This window comes from Dermacentor variabilis, chromosome 2 (assembly GCF_050947875.1).
Source record: "Dermacentor variabilis isolate Ectoservices chromosome 2, ASM5094787v1, whole genome shotgun sequence".
Classification (NCBI taxonomy): Eukaryota; Metazoa; Arthropoda; class Arachnida; order Ixodida; family Ixodidae; genus Dermacentor; species Dermacentor variabilis.
Genome location: NC_134569.1, coordinates 48,257,970 through 48,278,065, shown reverse-complemented (window position 1 = coordinate 48,278,065; position 20,096 = coordinate 48,257,970). Strand labels below are relative to the sequence as shown.

At 42.0% G+C, this 20,096-nt stretch overlaps 1 protein-coding gene across 1 annotated transcript in view; it reads left to right on the top strand.

Moving 5' to 3' along the window:
- LOC142571802 (NBAS subunit of NRZ tethering complex-like) overlaps positions 1-19,693 on the top strand; it is a 62,992-nt gene extending 43,299 nt beyond the window's left edge. Inside the window, exons 18-31 of the mRNA XM_075680427.1 lie at positions 1,367-1,504; positions 2,971-3,049; positions 4,494-4,732; positions 9,500-9,586; positions 9,705-9,779; positions 12,395-12,524; positions 13,643-13,777; positions 14,495-14,668; positions 14,760-14,833; positions 16,826-16,885; positions 17,569-17,637; positions 17,777-17,899; positions 18,544-18,646; positions 19,446-19,693. Coding sequence (XP_075536542.1) covers positions 1,367-1,504; positions 2,971-3,049; positions 4,494-4,732; positions 9,500-9,586; positions 9,705-9,779; positions 12,395-12,524; positions 13,643-13,777; positions 14,495-14,668; positions 14,760-14,833; positions 16,826-16,885; positions 17,569-17,637; positions 17,777-17,899; positions 18,544-18,646; positions 19,446-19,685 — 1,726 coding nt within the window. The 3' untranslated portion in view covers positions 19,686-19,693. The remainder of the gene's footprint in view (positions 1-1,366; positions 1,505-2,970; positions 3,050-4,493; positions 4,733-9,499; positions 9,587-9,704; positions 9,780-12,394; positions 12,525-13,642; positions 13,778-14,494; positions 14,669-14,759; positions 14,834-16,825; positions 16,886-17,568; positions 17,638-17,776; positions 17,900-18,543; positions 18,647-19,445) is intronic.
- Positions 19,694-20,096: the final 403 nt, after the last annotated feature.

Here is a 20,096-nt window from a genome sequence, read left to right as displayed (position 1 = left end):
AATGATGGTCTTATAATTTATGTTGTCATTATGTTGATGATTCTGTTATTGTTGAAGTTGATTATGGTGATGACTTTCAATTCAATGCTTTTCGTAGTGTTGGGGTCTGACGTGTGCTCTTGGCACAAAGGAACAACAACACAGTAGTGCAAACAGTCGCAAGGGCATTTATTGCCCCTTTCATACACCAATGCCTGCTAGCCAAGTTGCTGTCCACAAAACATGCCAATATGCGCACGACAAATCGAGGAAGTCCGACTCACTGCAAGTAGATGGCGAGCAAATATGTTCGCCCCATGCTGGACACCACCGTTCATTCGTGTGTAAGGTCATGCGAATGGTGGCGCATTTGAATGAGGCCTCACGAGAAGGTCTCACAGTAGCATGGATCAGCGCACAAGTGGAACATCCGCACCGCTTGCTGGCCCCCGAGCTAAAGAGGAAGAGCCTACACCTTGTTGCGCCCGACCAACCCCGCTGTTAGGTGGCCATCTCTAGTAATGCGCTGCAATCAGACCGACCGCCGCCAGCTCTAATCTAGGCAGAGAAGCCGGATTACAGGAGATGCAAGACATGCGGGGAAAACAACATATCAGGGCACCTATGAGAGTCTCGCATCCCCACAGTAGTTACAATCAAACCCACTTATAGCAACTGAAATAATTGCACCACACAGTTATATCAGTAGGCTTTGTTATAACTGCACTTTAGTGCAACTTAAGTTTTTACTCAAATCTAGTGCTTATGACTGGCTGATACATAATTATACATGGGATCATGAGCCAATTCAACTGTGCTTCACCTGCCATCTGCAATCTTCACCTGCAATCTTTCTGCATTGCATGTTTTTCATAGAGCCCAAATTTCTGTACTGCAGTAGCCTTAATTTAGAGGGCTACTGACACAAAAACCTTGTACCACACTTTTTTGCTTTATTAGGTTGCCAGGATAGCTTCCAGCTCTGGGACAGCGGTATGAGACCTAATTTCCTGGAACAAGCAACAAATCATGTATTATGTCATCTTCTCATAAATGCGGGCAAAATAGAGTGTTGCTTCAGGCTTCTTAGGCAGGGCTCATTCACTTGTCACAAAGATATTGTAAAACAGATAACCAGCATGCAGTCCCTAAGAGTAACAGGATAGGGTCGAAGGAAAGAGAAATGAGTGAAGTGTAGCAGAGGGTTAAACAAAGTGATAACGCTAGGGAATTCACACTCACACGAGATGGGCTTGAGTGATGCAAGAATTTGGATACCTCTAGGGGAGGCTTTCGTCCTGCAGTGAACCTGAGTGAGCCGATCATGTTATCACACTAGCTGCAATGATTTCTATTCAAGGCTACTGTTTCTTTTCTTGTATTGCAGGTTCATACTAAGTGAGCCTCCTGTCTACAACAATGAATATGAGGACAAGGACCTCACCGAGCATCAGCTTTCAGAGAAGCAGAAAGTGGCCAAGCAGGAGTGGAGAAAGGAGTGGCTCGCGAAGGTGGACTTTGCCAAGTGAGTATTGCAACTTTCTTGTCTTCATTATCTTGCTTAGCATTACAAATTTTATCAAGCAAATGAGGAGGCTTGCCATCTGTCTAAGCATATGTAATGTTGGGATGAAGAGGCATTTCTTTTTAATTTACATCCAAATACAACTCTTTATACAAGTGCTGACTGTGAGACAGGATTACCTCTCTCTGTGAGTAGTCGGATTCTTTATTCGTTGCACTACAATTGCCCATAGAGCATTGGTGTAATGGGCTACATGACAGGTCATATTGATGACACGAAATCTGTCTACGGACAAGCAGTCAAGATGTGGCCTTTCATTTGCACAGGGACTTTAATTTGCCATGGCATTCAAGCACAGTTGAAAAGTGACACAATGAATATATTAGCTGCAACTACAACCTTATGTCAGGAGTTTTGGTTTTTTTTAGTGCAGATAACTATTTACAAATGCAAGCTCCTGGCTAATGAAAATTCGAGTCATTATACTTTAAAAAGTGCAAAATGTTAGCGAAAAAAAAGAGTAGAAAACAGATAGAGTGCTGGCTACCAAATTAATTTTATTAATGAAAACCAGCACGTGTTTTATGTAGCACTTTCACACATTAAAAAATGAAAAGCGAGCATGCATATAATGCAAATACCAAGGTGTCATTTGCAATTAGTATCTAGGAACGAGATTTTTATTTTTCAGAAGCATGAATGATGAGGAACTGACACTCCTATCACCAACTTCATTGTTGAAATATGCTCCTGTAATTTCACATTTTTGCTTAGTTATTGCCTTTCAATTGGGAACTTGGTCTTATTGAAAAAAGGTGTGCAAGTGCAATCTTTATATACTGGACTGCCAATTACTGGCATATCTATTTTTTTTAAATGTTGTTTTGCTGTTTCCTGGCTCAGTCACTCAAACATTGTCTTCTGCAAAGCCTACTATAGCTTAGTATAATTCCCTACACTACTTCTAATATGCAATTTGTGTATCTTTTTTGCTTGCTTGGTGGAACATGCCAGTTGTCTTTCATTGGGCATAAGATTGCACATGCTGGGATTGCACATGCACATGGGGTTGCAGTTGCCCATCTGCACCTGGGAGCAAAAGTATCAGATGACAGGCCTACCAAAGAAACTGAACTTATTTTTAATTCATATGCACAAACTAATATTGACGGGGCCACTGTAAATGTTGCAATGCCATGTTTGGACTGCAGTCCTCAATTACAAGTCACATTCATAGGCAGAGGAGAAAAAATTATTGCGGGATTCCTGTTCCATAGACTTTGTTTTTTTTCTCATCATACTGCAGGCCGCATGTCCCAAGCAGGAGGGGCAATGCAGCACATAAAAAATATGGGTACAAAAGGCAGAATTGCAAAATATAAAACTTAAGTTGTGCTCAGGGGAGTACATAACCTCTTGTAACCCCCTCACCTTTGTGACAAAATTTTATTTTTCTTCACCTGCAGTCTCTCTTTAGATCAGCGGTGGCTCTGCGAATGCCGCTTGAAACTCCTTGTGTACCTAGACAGGCTGGCCATGTATGAGGTATGTTCATTCAATCATACAACAGCAGTGTATTAATGTGCTGTATATTCTCGGTATAAATTACATAAAACACAAACAAGTCAAAAGCAACTAGCATGCATTGTTGCGTGTCCGTGTTTGCCTGCTTTTGTAATAGTGACTTTACTCAAGCTTCCAAATGTGCATTTGGGACTACATCATCATCATCATCATCAGCAGCAGCAGCAGCAGCAGCCTGGTTACACCCACTGCAGGGCAAAGGCCTCTGCCATACTTCTCCAACTACCCCGGTCATGTAATAATTGTGGCCATGTCGTCCCTGCAAACTTCTTAATCTCATCCGCTCATAAACTAGCTATGGAGTTATTGCAGATTGTGATTCGATGTAATTAGGCATAACAGGTGTTCTTATGAGTTCTTTCCTGTTTGCATTTCAATTTATGCAGGTGGTATCTTGTATGCAGATAGGTTTTTTTTTTTCCTCTCTTTTTTTGCAGTTGTTGTCAAACGTAAACAGAGAGAACAAAAGAGCTGAGAATAGAGTGCTGATCTGTATGTCGTAATGTGCATCGGCCTACAGAAGTATTTAGAACATGGGAACTGCAAGAAAGTCTACATACTACTTTGCAGGCAAAGTTGACATCCTGCTATAGTAGGGTGCATTTTGCTGTCTAGTGTGTCGATTATCTAGCAGCCTGCTCACCTTCAGCCTGCACACTTAGATCGCTAAGCTTGTGAGCTTTTTTTCAGTTTCCACATTCCAAAAACATGAATGGTCACGTTTTTGCAAGAGGCAGAGCAGAAACTGAAGCCACCATTCAAGCTATCTTTCGACATCAACTTTCCATTTCCACTGGGAAAGAAAATCCTAGATCTGCTCATGTGCTGTTTGTGTATCGCGCTCTGTGTTTGCGTTCCATCCCATGTTTAAAGTTGTACACAAAACAGTGTGTTTATTCAAGACAAGGCTTACATAGTCACACACAACAAATACATGTTTCACTGCTTAATCTTGTACAAACATACCCAGTCACATACAGTCATGTGCACAGCCACAGGCACAATGTTCAAGGATGTTATAGCATAAAATCGCCATCATTGCCCTGTGTTCTTTTGTCAAAATTATTAATTGTTTCAATGGTTATAAGTTAAAATATGGTAAAGTTGGTAACAAATTACACTGTCAGCATGCACCTCTTCCCATTCTGTTCACAACAGCATACAGTGTGTTGGGCTGATTCCAATGGTTGTGATAGTGTCCATGCACATGTGAAGAACTCGAAAGCTGTAATAAACCCTTAACAGCTATTCGCTGTAAGTAGTATAACTTAAAGCATTTCAGATCAACGATGAACCAGGAATGACAAAAGGAAACTATTACAGTGCAGCATCTATAAAGACAGGGCAGCTGGTTGGTTGTCTCTTCTGCTTGTTCATGCGATATCGTATCGCTCTTGTATGACAGATCCAGGAAGGACTGTCTCTGTCTCCTGAGAAGTTCGACGCCGACTTCTTCGAGAGCTTTCGATGCCAGCCACCCCTTGAGGCTGCCCTGTCATTTGCACAAGAAGGGAATGCCACGGCAGTGTCAACATTGTTCACCTATGCTGGCATGGCCACTCTGGCTCACTGGCTGACCGTCGTGAGCAACTTCCCAGAGACCCTGCCCCCGTCTCATTATTCCACCTGCCTGCCCAAGGCCAGGTGGGGTTGCTTGTCCAGCGTTTACTCGTATTAAGCCATCTATACTTGGTTACAACCTAACACTTCAATTCCAGCTCTGCCCACAAAACCACCTCTGTGCTCCGAAACATACTTTCTTAAAGACGCCAGTATTGAATGTTCATCTCTGAAATGAGTAAGCGTAATTGGCTGGAGCATCTTAAAAAATCTTCTTTTAGTTGGGCAGCAATGTATTTGCCTCTGCATGATTAGGTTGTCACTGACTAGTGTTCTTTTATTTTGACTTGCATTGGCGTAAATGTAGTGGGGTTTGTCTAGGGGCTGTACTGTACTTATTAAAGTCTAAGCCTGACACTTTCTTCAAGATAAACAGTACGAAACTTGTAGGTCAGCTTAGGTTCAAGGATAGAGTACAGCCATGGAATCGCTCATGGACTGCCATAGCTGTTCATTGCCTAGGGGAATGAAAGATTGCAATGTAACTAGTATTAGCCACTGCAGTAGCCATGATAAGCCATAAGATGCCATTTTTAACAACAGCATGAGCACTTCCGTGTGCTAAGTACTTAATTTCTTTCCCTCGCAAAGATGGCGTGTGGAGAGAAGTAAAGAGCTGCAAAGAATTAAGCAATGTGGACAAAGAAGACGAAGGGAAAAGTGATTGTAGTGTAGAAAGTAATTCTTAGTAGTTAAAATAATTAAATAATTGGTTGTATTGATTTGAAATATTCATGCTACTGCTGTTCTTCTTAACCTATTAAATACAAGAACACTTTCTTTTCTTATTCCATTGCTTCCTTCCTTTTCTTCCATCCATTTTTCAGGCAACAGCTTGGGATTGAATCAGACTTAGATTTGGATTGATACACTATTCTTGATTGATCAGTTTCATGAGTAATTTCACTTCTGTGCAATGTGGACATTTATTTGGATGCCTTACTGGAATGATTGGTATCCTGTCAAGGCAACTATACAACACAAAAATAACATTTGTGGCAGATGTTCTGTAGCTTTCATCACATTCACCTCCACTGACAGCCAATTAATGCACACACAAAGTGTAATACAGTCAAACCTTGATAAGTCTATCCCAGATATACTTGAAGGGTATTGTGACATATTTCAGTGTATCGATAACTCAAAATATAAAATATGCGTACCTGAAACTTATCGGAAAGCTTCACATATCTCGGACAGTTTCCCAAGATTGTGAAAAGTGGGCATTTAATTATTTGTTTCTGCAAGGCCGTGTCAATTGCACAAAACTTTGCTGGTATGCTATAGAAACGCTAATCCTAGAAGCCTTGCACACGTCAAAGTGCTTGTTATGCGTTTTTATTCAGGATAACATATACATTAACACAGTGTAGAAGCAAACCAGCCTGAATGGATATGCACCATGTAGCCATAAGCACACTTGTATGTTGTACTACTGTGAATAGCACGTGCCTGGCCACCTTTCAAATGGCCAGTTGTCATACGTCGGCAACTAATCAACCCTACAGATGCTGTAAGATTCGAAAGCAGCTTTCAGCTAGCAGAACATTCAATTATATTTCCGCTCTTGCGAGCTCGTGAGCAAGAACGAAAGACGTTCAGCGCAAACTGTGCACCAGCGAATTGCACTGTGACGAGTCCTCTGCATTGCTGCCACATATTGGTCTTTCCAAAAAGTGCAGATGTGGCGTAGATCCCTCCAAAGTGTAGTTTGTTTAGGCCACTCTCGGAACACTAAGATGCCATTCACAGAAACCCCTGGTCTACAAGAAAGCGAATTTGACGATACAGATAGCTCCCATTCTACATCCCACACTCTGAGCCACTGAGTGAAAAGACCGTGTGTCATCCATACTATTGTGGAATGTGGTAGCATTTTGCGTTCTTGAACTGAAGTGGCATGCAATCTGCTCTCTCTTGCCGACACCGATCAGCCGCAGTTTGCACAAGCCATCCATATGTGCCGTGAGCAAAACTGAGACATGCACCCTGCTTATTCTTCCTCTGTGGTGTGTACTGCCCTTCAGATCTGCGAAAACAGTGGTGTTTGGAATTAATTGGCATTAAATATTTCTGACTGTGAGAGAAGTGATTGCGTCGGCAATAGGAGAAGTGCACTTGCAGGTGTGGGGTGCAGCACAGCATTCTGTGTATCAAAGGGGTCAAAGGGTGAACGGTAGTTCAATACACATGCCGTACAACACTATAGGTATTTTTGCATGGGATTTCCAAAGGGATGTTACAATTGTTTGTTATATGCAATAACTCGATATGTTCGGGTTTGACATATCCAGGAGTGACTTATAATGAGCACAGATATAAGTTAAACCTCGATATAACGAAGTCAGTGAAATCGGCAATTTGCTTCGTTATACCGAAATTTCGTCAGATTGAAATTCAACCCTTTATGCCAATAAATACAATCACCAATCGATTTTTTTTACATGGACAGATGCTGAAAAATTATCTGAATTATCGGACAATCAAGAAAAGCAAATTTGAATGAGAAAACAATTCATTTCGATGAATTTGGGAGTCGGTGACAATATCTTCACATTGGCTGTGCAAATTAAGCAAAGCCAGCCACACTTTCACGTGCACTCCACCCCCGCAGCTGATAGCATTGCCTGCACTGGAACGACGCTATCGTGAAGAGCACCGGCAGCAGAGAGCGAATGCTTCGTCTGCCTCTCACTCCAATGAGTCACCAAAACTCAAGATTACGCAACCTCCAATACTAAATGCGCGGGAAGACAGCTTACATAATGCCGCGTAGTCTCAGCATGCCTACTCTTTGCACGTGCGGCAGATTGCCTCTAAAGCAGGGTGCGCGGCTGCGTATACACTCAGCCACACTTACAACCATGCACAGCCACGACCAAGATGCATGCCAGGAATCCAGGCGCACGCCAACTTACTCCCCACTCCGCCTTCTCGCATGGTGCGCTTGATCGTGTTACCGCGAGCTCGCTCCCATCCCCCTCTTTCCCTTTGTTCACGCGGGAAGGCAGCACTCGTGACACCACCATCTTTCTTGTCTCACTCTCGCACCCTTTCACTCGCACCTAAAGCACCCAGTGCGGGGGGGGGGGGGGCACAGTAGGATCTTATCGCGCTTGGACTTTGTACAAGCATGTTGCGGCTCCACTTAGGCGCTCCCTCTTATCGTGCAGCACACAATTTTAGAGGTGCCTTTGTAAGCAGCTGCATCTGATTCAATCGTTTGACCATCTGCATCTACGGAAGTTTTCATTTATTGTCTCAGCATTCCTTTGCGGTGGCAGTGGAATTTCGTTTTATTGAAATTGCATACAAACACACTTCGTTATATTGAGGTTTTAAATAGATTGCAGTCTATAAACAAGAGGTTTTGAAAAGTTAAATACTTCATTATATCGAGAATTTCTTTAAATTGAAGTTCTTTATACCGAGGTTTAGCTGTAATGAAGTATTAGGTCTATTCGATTCAGCCAAGTTTCTCTGCACCTTCTGCACCTATTCAGGGTGCACTGCACCTAGACCCTCGATTCCCCAAGGTGCAGCAGTGCACCCTGCACCCCCGTGCTCGATTGAACAGGGTGCAATGCAAGGTGCTGCCGCAGTGCACTGCACCCTTGAACCTTGTAGCGGGTGGGTGCAGCCCGGCACCCCCTGCACTTTTTCGCTTGAGGTGCCGTGCACCTTTTTCTGAATCGAACAAACCTACCATATTTGCACGATTATAATGTGCACCTTTTTTTAATTGTGCTCAGAATCAAAACCGAAACTGATCCTTCCTATAAAGAAAAAGGCTCAGTGCAAGGTAGCTAGCCAGACTGCCATTGAACAGACGTTTTTCTTATGCCCTTGGTTTGCGTTCACCATTTTCCAGTTTGCTGTATGTGCGGCATTTCTAATGCATTAGATGGAACTGAAGATGACTTTCTGTGGTCGGCAAACAGCGTAAAGGAGGTGTCGTCCGACTCCAGTAGTGACTAGCCACTAAGGTTCAGCTGTGCGTTTGTGTGTGCCTTTGTAGATGTTCCATAAAGTTGTTTCAACATGGTACGTGTCGACTCAGGTTTTGTTATTTGATGTGCGCGGTAGAGTCGGCATCAGATTAATTTTTTTTATATTTGGGCGGTAACATAACTGTGTGTTACAATCGGGGGCGTGGTAGAATTGTACAAATATGGCATATCTAAATGTGGTTTTTCAATATCTGCATGCAACAAATATATGCTTATAGCGAGTATCAGATATCACGAAGGTGTTTTCATGTTGGTTGCGACTTCGTTCTGTGTCTTCAAAAGTAGTTGGCCGAGATTGTGGCCCTTGATTTATTTACTTCCTGGTTTGCTTTCTTTGAAAGCCAATGTGTTAAAGAAGCAAGGATGAAATATGATAAAGCAGATAAGAGATAAAAAATTACAATGAATCACACTTTCAAGTAGTTGCAAGGGATGTCCATCTTGAATCCATCGATGTCAAGTCGCTGAGGTAAACATACATAAAGCAGTGATATTCGGCATGATAACAGAAAGGCATATATACTAATTACAATAAAGGGAGATCATTTTTGTCTTGAGATTGCACAGCCATGTTCCATCAACTCAGAAGCCTGGCAAATGCATGTCATTTCTTTGTTTATATGTTATGCCTCAGCTATCATTTACATATGCAGATGTAATTTGACTATCTGATTTACTTTTACATGAGCCTAAACATAAGTAAACAAGTATACCGTGAGTCATAATACTGCCATTTTTATTTGGCTCGTGACGTCCATGTTCTGTTGGATTCATTTCTCAGGATCACGGAACAAGGCACCCGAGAAGTGATCTCATGGGACACACAAGACCTCAGGGAGAAGGACTGGTGCGAGGAAATGATTCAAGAGTAAGGATGCAGCTCATAGGACATTTGCCAGAATTATTTTTTTTATTTTAATGCTTGCCAACATCACACAAGTGCCTAATTTATTATGCATGCATTATGAATTTGTTCACCATTTCAGGGCACCAATGGTTGCTGTGTGGAATTCATTTGACAAAGACTTCTATGATGACAACCCTTCTCTACAAAAGTGGTGGTGAGTTGTTCAAGCTTAATCACTTGGATCCCCACTGGCATTCATTATATAGCCCTCATAGAGTAAAGCCTAGTTACAGTAAGCTCTATGTAACAAAAATAAATCTTAATTGTAAAATCACACTAACTAGACTGTCATTAATTTGGAAAATTGGATAATTCAGTCTTTACTGGCCTTCTGGTTCTTGCAAGGGTCTTCGTTATTTGATGGCATGAACTTATTGTTAATTTGGATATATTTAACTGCACACTGGTTAATTTCAATAACTCTTAGGGCACACCGAGCCTGGAGCGCTGCAAATGTGTGAAGCAAAAGAGTCAAATCGGAGCTGGTATTCAACCAAAATAAAGTGGTTGGGTCCACACCGTGCACTAGCATCGAAACCACCAGCTACATCATGATCAGGTTGTGCGCGCAGTAGTGAAAAGCATGTTTATTTGGATGAAGACGTATTGTATACCACTGCAGCACTATGAAGAAAGTCACAATGCCCTTGCCACCACAAGGTGTCACAAGGGGACAAGAATTGTAGCTTCCTCACTGACTTTCCCCAAAGCAGGAATGAAGGCTACGGATTTCTTCAGTAAATAGAGGCATGTTTATGTAGTAAGCATTTGTTTATTGTTTTCTTGATAACATTTGATCATTTGGCATTCAGTTAATTCGGTTGTTTCTTCTAGTTCCATGAAATCTAAATTAAGGAAATTTTGCTGAATCACTGAGTGAATAAATTTGCATTCATTCTAATGGTCGATGTAGAGCAGGTTTTCTTTATCTGTTAGAACTTTTTTCCACTGTATGCCTAGAAACAAGTTCTTGATTGTAGGGGGTTCCACCCTGTCTAGCACCTACTTGGGTGCTATGGACACTGTCAAGGCTCCAAGCACACACAAACACAGCCTCTGGGCTACTGACCTTCGGAGGCACACTGGGGAGCATGGGCGCCGACACAACATACACATGCAGTGATAACCAAACAGAGCTAATGGCTTATTTGGTCTTCCCAACAAGACATACTGGCTTCCGGGGTGCTTGATGAATAGGCAGTGGGGAGTCTAGCAAGAAGGAGATGAGTATCCACCTTGACTTGGACCTGTAACTTCTGGCATCTGGCTTTGCTCGGTTTCTTTGAGTGTCGTTCTCGGAAGATGCTGATTCCCACTGCTTCTGCTCTGGTTGGTGTTTCGTCCTTGTCTCTCTTAGCACCTGCTTAGTGTGTTCGGTTTGGGCACAGGTGGTCATATTCGAGACATCGTCTCCTTGAGAATGAGGGGAGAGAGAGCACATCCAGTGAGGGTGTATTGGCACTGTTTTGCAGTGGGTGAAGTAACGGATTTTTGCCGTTTCTCACTTATTCCACTGGTCGTGTCAGATAAACCCTGTCTGTGGCAGATTTCTGTGTCTCTCATGTGGACCATTCAGTGTAGATTCAAATGGATGTTCTAAACTAAATAAAATAAATAGTGCATTAGATGCTAGCTAAACACGTCAACTTCTGCAGCCACCAGGTGTAAAGCATGTTGTCTTCCTCTGGCATACTTCAAGTGCAGCTCGAGTGCACTCTTGAGGACTCAGATCACCCATCTAGTATGACCAGTGGAATTTGCCATAAGCAAAGCTTCTCTTAACCCTCTTACAAAAAATTTTGCTGGATTTGGGTGTTTTCATAATATAGAAGGCATAGAAACTGAGCTAGAATCAGTGATTTCATTTACTGAAAGCCATGTTTCACTGTATGCTGGATTGCTATAATGGGGTCCTAAAGCACAGAGTATGCCACTCAAAATTTACCTGACTCTGTCTCATTTAAAGTGCTAAATGCTAAGTGATTTGTGCTAGTTGATCAGCATGCTGGGCTGTAAAGATGGCAAGATAAAAAACACAACACATTAGGAGCAGATGCCAAGCAATACAGCAGCAAGCACCAAAGGTGCACTGCTGGTTGCTGGCATGATCCACAGTCATGTAGAGTGTTGCAACGCCTGTTTCTCGAAGCTCGACCAGCGTTACTATTGGGTAGCGTGGCTTTGTCAGCAGGCTGCAGTTGTCCGGTAGACCATGGCGACCAGGTAGGGACGAGACAATTTCTAGTGCGAAACTTGCACTGTTTATTCAGTGGTTGGTGAAAAGTGTAAAAGAATAGAATGGATGAAAATGTACATTGCGAGGCCCCTTCATTAGGCCCACTAAAATCGTAGGTGGGATCTTGCTCACGTCAACGTCACGTGACATGCACCGAGTCCCCCTCGTTGCTTTGCGGCTGCTCTCACTTTTCTAGGCGACGTTGGGTTTGTGGAAAGGGTCTCCCCTGGAATTGGACAGTTCGTGGAAAGGGTTTTCACGCACACACACAAAGGGGCCTGTAAACACTGTGGGGTGCCCGCCAGACCGACAACCACTCGAGACAACCATAGCAAATTATGAATCCATCCTCTATTTCGATGAGGCATGGTGGTTGAGCATCCTTTTTGCCCGCGGCGTTACACACCAACCGTACCAAGAGAGAACAGTAATACTGAGGCGATGCGGCTGTCGAAGGTGCATCAACATCCTACAACTGTGGCTTTTTCTTGTGTGGGGAATGAGCATTAAATTTACTTTTGTATTTTGTTCAGGACTGAAGAGCCAACTTGCGAGATGCTGACGCAGTGGTATTCGGAACGAGCTCACGAAATTGAAGAGATGAGTTTCCTGGTTGAGAATGCGTTGGAGCTGGTCAAGATTGGTTGCCTGAACAATGTTGAGGTGCGTATTCCTCTCATAATCATTCACCAGCATTACAGGTTTGTCTTGTGAATCGATGAAAAAAAGTGCTCGCTTCCCCATTGGTGGTATGCTATGTGTGTGCATGTGTACGTATTTTTATGCATGAATGCTTTTTTCTCCTTTTTAAAAGCACAGTGAAACTTAGTTATACGTACCTAACAGGGACACAACATAATTATGCACTAATCGGTAGTATCACTATGCAGTAGCTGGCAAGTACAAATTTGCATCTCTTTACGTGCAGTGCCACCAGCAGAAAAAGAAATGCAACTCCACAGTAAATGTTACCTAAATTTCTTTCTTTTATTGTGATAGCAATTATACGGGCACCCCAAGCACATTTATGCAGTTGCCATCGCTGGAGCCATAATGTTCCGTATAAAGTCAAAAGGCCATAGCATTGTCACCACGCACCGTTATGCTGTATGTGCAACTGAAAGCGTGTGATGGTGAGCCGACAATGGCGGCTCAATCTCGCATGCGCAAGGCAGAAAAGCAGGGAGGAAGCACATTGTTTTTCGTTGCGCACATCACACTGGGGGGAGGGGAGTGAGGGGGGCGTTCTAATCTAGCGGCTGCTGCGTATGGCGCAGTTACACAGGCCCTATCGTGAGAGTGAGCTGCTATGAGTACAGAGTTCAAAGCTTCGTGTGCACAGAGTTCAAAGCTTCCTGTGCACAGTGTTCTCGCCGCTTAGTTGCCATTTAGGCGAGAGGCAGCATGAAGGTTAATTCGCTAGATGCTGCTGCTACTATTTGTCATGCCAGCATTTCGACAGCGAGTGTCCGTGCTCATTGAGTGAGATACATTTCTGTTTGCCTGTGTGCGCGTGCCACCGTGCTTGCTAATTTAGTTAGCAAGTGAATGTTTACTAATTTATAACGCCAATAAATCTACTATCCTTACTTCGTATAGCTGTCTACTAATTCGCTATCACAATCTATACTTCATTTTTCAAGCAAAACTGTAACTTTTTTTTTTCTAAGCAGTAAAAAACAAGTCTGGCAAAACAATTCCTTTAAAGTTTATCATACTTTGTCTACCTGCTTACTGTCACTTCAACATCACAGTATGTTTGCTTTTTTTTTTTATTGTAGGGACTAGGCAAGCTCTATGGTGACCTCCTTACCCTAGAGACGCTTGTGTATGAGTGTCGCATCAGCCAGTCATTGACTCTTGCTCAGCTGGAGGAAATTTCGGACGGCGAGAAGATCAGGCTTCTGATGAGCATGGCAAGTACCTGCATTTACAAAGAAAACACTGTATTTACCACAGCCAGGTGACTGATGTCCTGCCAGTTGGTCTGTCGTCATATCATGTAGCCAATGAAACCGTAGTTTTATGGCATTTTGATTGCATTTTATTTTTAGCGCACTTCTACACTCAGCTGTATGAGAGCTCAAGTTCTTAAAAAAGTTTGTTGTTTGGTAGTAATACTATTTCCTTTTTGTGAGACTACTGGTCATTGTCTATGTTGGTTTAAAGTCTTATAATCTATTTTTCTTGATCCGTTTCTAAATCGAAGTGTGGACGTTTATCCTTGCATCAGTTATATTTTAAATAATAGCAATCTCCTGTGGCAGTTTTCAGTCAGAAAAAGATTACGACTTTTGTTATGTTACTATATTGTGCAAAATACATAACTCCTAGAATGCTGAAGCTCTAGGGAGAAATACAGTCCAGCAAAACTGCTTTAAAGTTAGTTATTTAATAACTATACAAGTGTTTGAGCTGGAAAAGTTGCTAAAACACTTTTATTTTGTCTTGCTCATGTGTTTTAATAACTTATACAGCACAAATAGTTGTATAATTATGAATAGCAGTATACAATGGGTTCAGTTTCCTTGTTGCATCACTTCACATGCTCAGATTTAAGGCATGGTAGTAAATATCTTTCCAGTGCTTACTTGAGACTCTGTCTTATTGGCTTAATTCTGTGTGATTGATAGAGCTCAGACAAGAAGTATGTGCTCTGCTTCCGAGATTGGCTGCTGCCATTTGTGAACCGGTGTGAGCGAGCTTCACCCGGCAGCCGTCGCCGTCTGCTGGGAGAATTCCTCTCAGAGACAGTGAAAGAAGACTTGTTGCCTTGCGTCCAGGTCTTTGAGAACTCCAACCTTGAGGTACAGTTCACCCCTTAAATATAGAGTGAGCCACACCGTGAACGATCATTGCGTATCTTGAACATAACTAACCTGCACTTCTTTTTTTAAGGATCCGGAGCGAATATTGCAAGATGCTCACGAACTTGCGGAACTGGCCTTGTCTTGTATTCGTAGCTGCCAAAGGTAGGCTACTCAATTTTGTACATTATGGCCTATGTTCAGTTGTAGAGCCAACGATCGATATAACAAACAGATATACTGAATTATCAGATAAGACAAAGTATACATAAAATTTGGTTGGTCATATATTTCAATGAGTATACTTCTGCTGTAACAAAACTTAAAATGCAAGACTCTAGACAATATCAGTTACAGCAGAACAAATGTTTGGTTGCTTTCAGCTCAACGTATGTACTATTATGGTGGAGAAAATGTCAAATACTTGGGAACAGCAACTTGAAACTGCACATTCTGGATGAAAATGCGCATTTTTGCCAACAGCTTGGCTTGGCTGGCTTGCAGCCAGCGAGCCAATGTTCCAATCCTGTGTAATCAATGTGATCACATGGTTACCTATTAATGTTTTGTGCAAAACACATTTTTGTAATTTAGCATTGTTCTTATGTGCCACATATCAGCATTGCAAGCTGCAAATGCACTATAACAATCAACAAAAGGCAGTATCATGCCCACCTGAGGGATCACACTCGCATTTCTTTGCATAGAGCCAATTGCAATTTTTGGGGGGGGGGCAATATCAGTATGTACATTTGTAGCGAATATCAGATATAATGAAGATTTCTTTTGTTGGATGCAACTTCAGTACAACGGGATTTGTCTGTACCATCATGCACCATTGTGCACCAGGTATGAATGGGTCAGTTCGAATGTGAACAGCAAAATGAGAGAATTGGAGTTTGGGTAAGATAAATTACAGATAATTTTACCATCACTTCATAACAGCCGGTCATCTGTCACACTTCGCTTGTCCCCATGCAGCATTATTTAACCCTTTGAGAATTTTTTGCCATACACGTACATCACTGATATTTGTTTTTGATGTACATACCTATATGGAGCTGAACTTATCTTGATATTTCATGCATACTCAACACCACCGGTTGTTGAGAGGTGCTGCCATCTCTATGGAGTCACCCAAAGCCATTTGAAACTACATTTCCAGTTGTCAGGGTGCACAACTCCACTTGTTTACCTCTGAGCACTTGCTCATGGGGTTGTGCGTGCACTGTTTGCTACCTCCAAAGCATGCATGGGAGAGATGCTATTGTTTTTTTCTGGCCAGCACTATCGTGTTTCCAGAACCTTCAATGTACCGCTGTACGGCAAGGCCAAAGTTCAGAGATACTAATGGGTTTGTTTTTTTCTTTGCCTTCTGTTGCGATTCGCCTATTCCCATACACTGGAGCATGCGCTGTCACCTGGACATTTTTTTTTTTTTTTTTTTACATCTTATTGTATAGCATATTTGTGTGTATACTGCTGGTGCAAGTCAAGTGTTCTTAAAATAGAATATTTCTTGCAATAAATTTTTGCTACCTTTAAAAGTTTCCAATAATTTCCTACTACTGGAAAGGGCAATAAAAAAATTGAGCATGGGGGCGCAGTTCTGTGAAAAAATTCAACCTCAAAGGCTTAATGTACTTGAGCCACAGTCCCCTCATTCACTGTTTAGAGTTAGAGTTCGCTCTTTGTGTTTAATTTGTCTGTAATGATACAAGCTTTGTAGTCGATAAGCTTTTCATGTTATTGGCAAAAAACTTGACAGTAACTTCTTGCATTGATGGCATGCCTAAACTTAGCTCACAAACACGTAGTAGCCACTTGGGTAGCCACTTGGGTAGCCACTGTTCACTTTTCTTAAAAATTTGTGCGCAGTAAGCGATTCTCACAAACATACACGTCTGCTGCTTTGACACGTTGGTGTTGCTTAATGGAGGGAGCAATGAAGAGCCGGAAGGCACAGCCAATGACAAAAAAAATCTATGACCCGTTTGTTTGCTTCAGCTCTTGAACTGAATGCTTAACTCTTGTGGCTCATTAAATATGCCTTTGTGGCCATGCTTCGCATGAGTGAGAAAATCCTGTTTGAGGGTATTGTGTAGCATTTGGTGAACTGGTAATCACACCTTGTGCCTGTTTTCCACTTTCTTGCAGAGAGGACCAATTAGACTACATTGAGAGGATCATAAAATGTATTCCACAGCGAGGGGCAAGGTGGGTGACAGCCAGCAGATGTGCAATTTGTGTTGCCATTTGTTCAAGGTATCTGGGCTACATTGGAAAAATTCTTTAGACAGTCAGGTATGCAACTTTCCGAAGCCAAGTTACAATACACCATCGTCAAGGCCTGATGCAGTCTGTTAGCTTCGCCTACTTCCTCGTTGCAGTGCATTGGAACATTAGTACTCAGCAGAACGTGTGAAGTCACGACTTCACTCCCTTTGCCCTTCATTGCACTTTCAAATACCGCCTGGTCTATCACATTGTGATGCAGCTTTATGGTGTCACGCGTGGTTGAGTGTCACTTTTACAAATACCTACCCTTTCTGTATCTACATGATGGACACTGCCTCATGAAGTGTTGTTTTTGTCGTCCGACATTGAAACTCAGTCTCCTATGTAGTTGTTGTCCGTTTCACACGAAAAATGAAAACTATGTATTCAGTTGCTTTGTTGTGTAATGCTTTTTTCAACGAAAGTATGCTTATATCCAACTCATGAGCTGGAGTCCTGATGGGTCACTTTATTGCAGCCAATGGTTTTGCAGTCTCATTGTATGTCGTTTTCTCCCGTGTAGGGATTCATAAGCAGCTCATGCAAATTGTTTGAATTTTTTATTGTGTGTGTATTCCTTTCTACGTGTACTTTATAAGGCAGCTAACTGTGCTTTCCTGCAGTGGTGAAAATGAAAACGAGGAGCTGAAGCGGCTACATGACGAACTGGATGCTCTTGAAAGCTGCATTGAGTAAGTAACTCACATTTGACAGACAGACAGAATATAGCTTTCTTGCCATCCTTTCAGCACTACATATATGCAAGACTGAGAAGTGCATGTTCAAGCAACCTGTTTATGCATTAAATGCACTCATCCCTCCTGCCTCTAGGGTTGCAGAGTGTTTTCAGCGTTACGGTGCCAAGGTCTGCGTTAAGACGATCGCTGACAGTGCAAGCGATGTGAAACAACTTGAGCTCCTGTTGAAGAAAGTCACATCAGCAGCACTAAAGAGGTGTGAATGTTTACTGTATCTTTTTTCCTGACTTTGAGTTGTAATGTGGCATGGGAAGCCGTTTCTTAGCTGTAAGAGTAAGGGGAACGGAGAGGCTCAGTTTTTTTGTTTGCTGCAACCACACAGAGCCAATGAACAATGAAACCAGGGAAAACGCAGTAGACATTAACTGTTTGCTTTAATTAAAATGTAGGAAGATAAAGGAAAAGCAAAGTAAAGTGGACGAAAATAAAACTTGCCACATGTGGGAGCAGCACCGACGTCTTCCACATTAGTGCATCAAACATGTGATGCTTTACCATTGAGCTACTGTGGCGGTCACTTCCTTTTTGCTTTCTTGGGTATTTGTGTGTGTACTAGACCTCACCCTGGCAATGTTAGTGACTACCACTCGCAGCCAATGATGGCTTTTTTTAAAAGGCTGGTTCTTTTACAGAGAGTGAAACTTTTGACTTTTCTGAGCACACACAGCTTATAATTAGTAGTCTTTTATGAGCTGTTGACTATCCTGCAATATAAATTTACATATTTCCACGCTTTGTATTGTAAGGCAATGGCTCAGACATATTGGCAAACTTCTGTAATGAGGTCTGGCTTGTGAAAAATTTCAAATTTTTTTAAGAAAAGAAAAAATTATCTTTCAGAACGCCTCCACTGACAGAAAATGACTGGAGCTCTTTCTTGGATGACATATTGCAATTTCAGAAGAATGTCTTCAGCAGCATCACAGTGCCTGACTGTGTCAAGGTACTTTATGCTGAGCCATCATTTGATAGATCGCTGCCACGCGATGCCTGGCAGTGATACAGAAGTTGAGGTTTTGGTTATGTTGCTTAGATTCCATGTTGTTTCGCTTTTCTTTAGTTGTTATGCCATGATATGTTTTGGTAATATCTCTGCATTTATATGTAAGGTATGTAAGCAGTGTGAAGTATTAAAATAGGGGCAAGAGCCACATGATAATATAAGTATTTTCCATCTGAATCATTTAGATAAATGTACTGCTCTGCATGAATTTTTAACTAGAAGGTATTTTTAACTAGAAGGTAAGTTATTTTGATAAAATTCGCATAAAAGTGTAATGAGGTAGGCTTTATTCAAGCCCATATTCATGAATGGTGCAGGGAAAGAGCACACAACAAAAAGCCTCCCGAGAAACTGCTGTAGCATTGTACAAAATGCACTGCACCGCATTTCTGAGTTAGGTTCTTCAGCTATCACTGTAGTTACTCTGCAGATTGTGGCGAGCCCTCGCATACTTTATTTCTTTCTTTAACGAGGCATTCAAACATGTGCATGTAGCCTGATTTCACTGTGATAAAATACTGTCTAATGTCTAAGCAGAGTGGAAGTACAAAACTGTGTTCACATCTCTACACTATCAGCCTTTTAAGTGGCTTAAGTCAGTGAAAATGTCTTATTAAGGCAGTATGTATATATATATATATATATATATATATATATATATATATATATATATATATTGACAGATTCAGCATCCATTTGAACACTTGCCCTTTGCTCGCCTTTTTTTTTTTTCCCTCAGATTGTGGCAAATGCCTTGCTTGGATCGGGGAATCGCGAGTTTATTGGGTCGGCATCAAAACTGCTGACCTGTCACCAAGAAGGCACATCTTCCAAGCCGAGGCACCCAAACAGCTTGCCATACAAGACCTCAGTGGACCTGGTTCTCTCTGCTGCCAGGGAGTATGTCGATTCTGCAGCGTCGCACTCAGATTCCTGCATTCCGCTCGCCAGGCAAGTCCATGCTGTGCAAACTACCTAGTATTTCATTTGCAGAGGGTTTCAGAAGGACACCAAAGGCAAATGTCGAACCAGCCTAGATTGTTAGCAACCATCAAGTTGTGTTCAACTCTTTCTTCTGTTTAACATCCTGGACTTTCCAACCCCATTTCTCTCTCCCTGTTCAACTGCTGGTAGCACTGTGGCTATTTGACCTCCATTGAGACTGATCAAGCACATCTTCAACTTTGCAACCATTCTTCTGTGCCAGAAAGGGATTTTTTCACAGAATTTTGCAGCCTCTTCATTAATTGAAGGTGCAGCACAATTTTGCTGCAATTTAACTTGCCTGCAATGAATGACACCTCTTATGTACGGAACAGTATCAGCAGTCTTGGAGGCCTGGTGTTCTAGGTGCCATGTTGCATTTTTTAATTCATAGACTCAGAAAGAG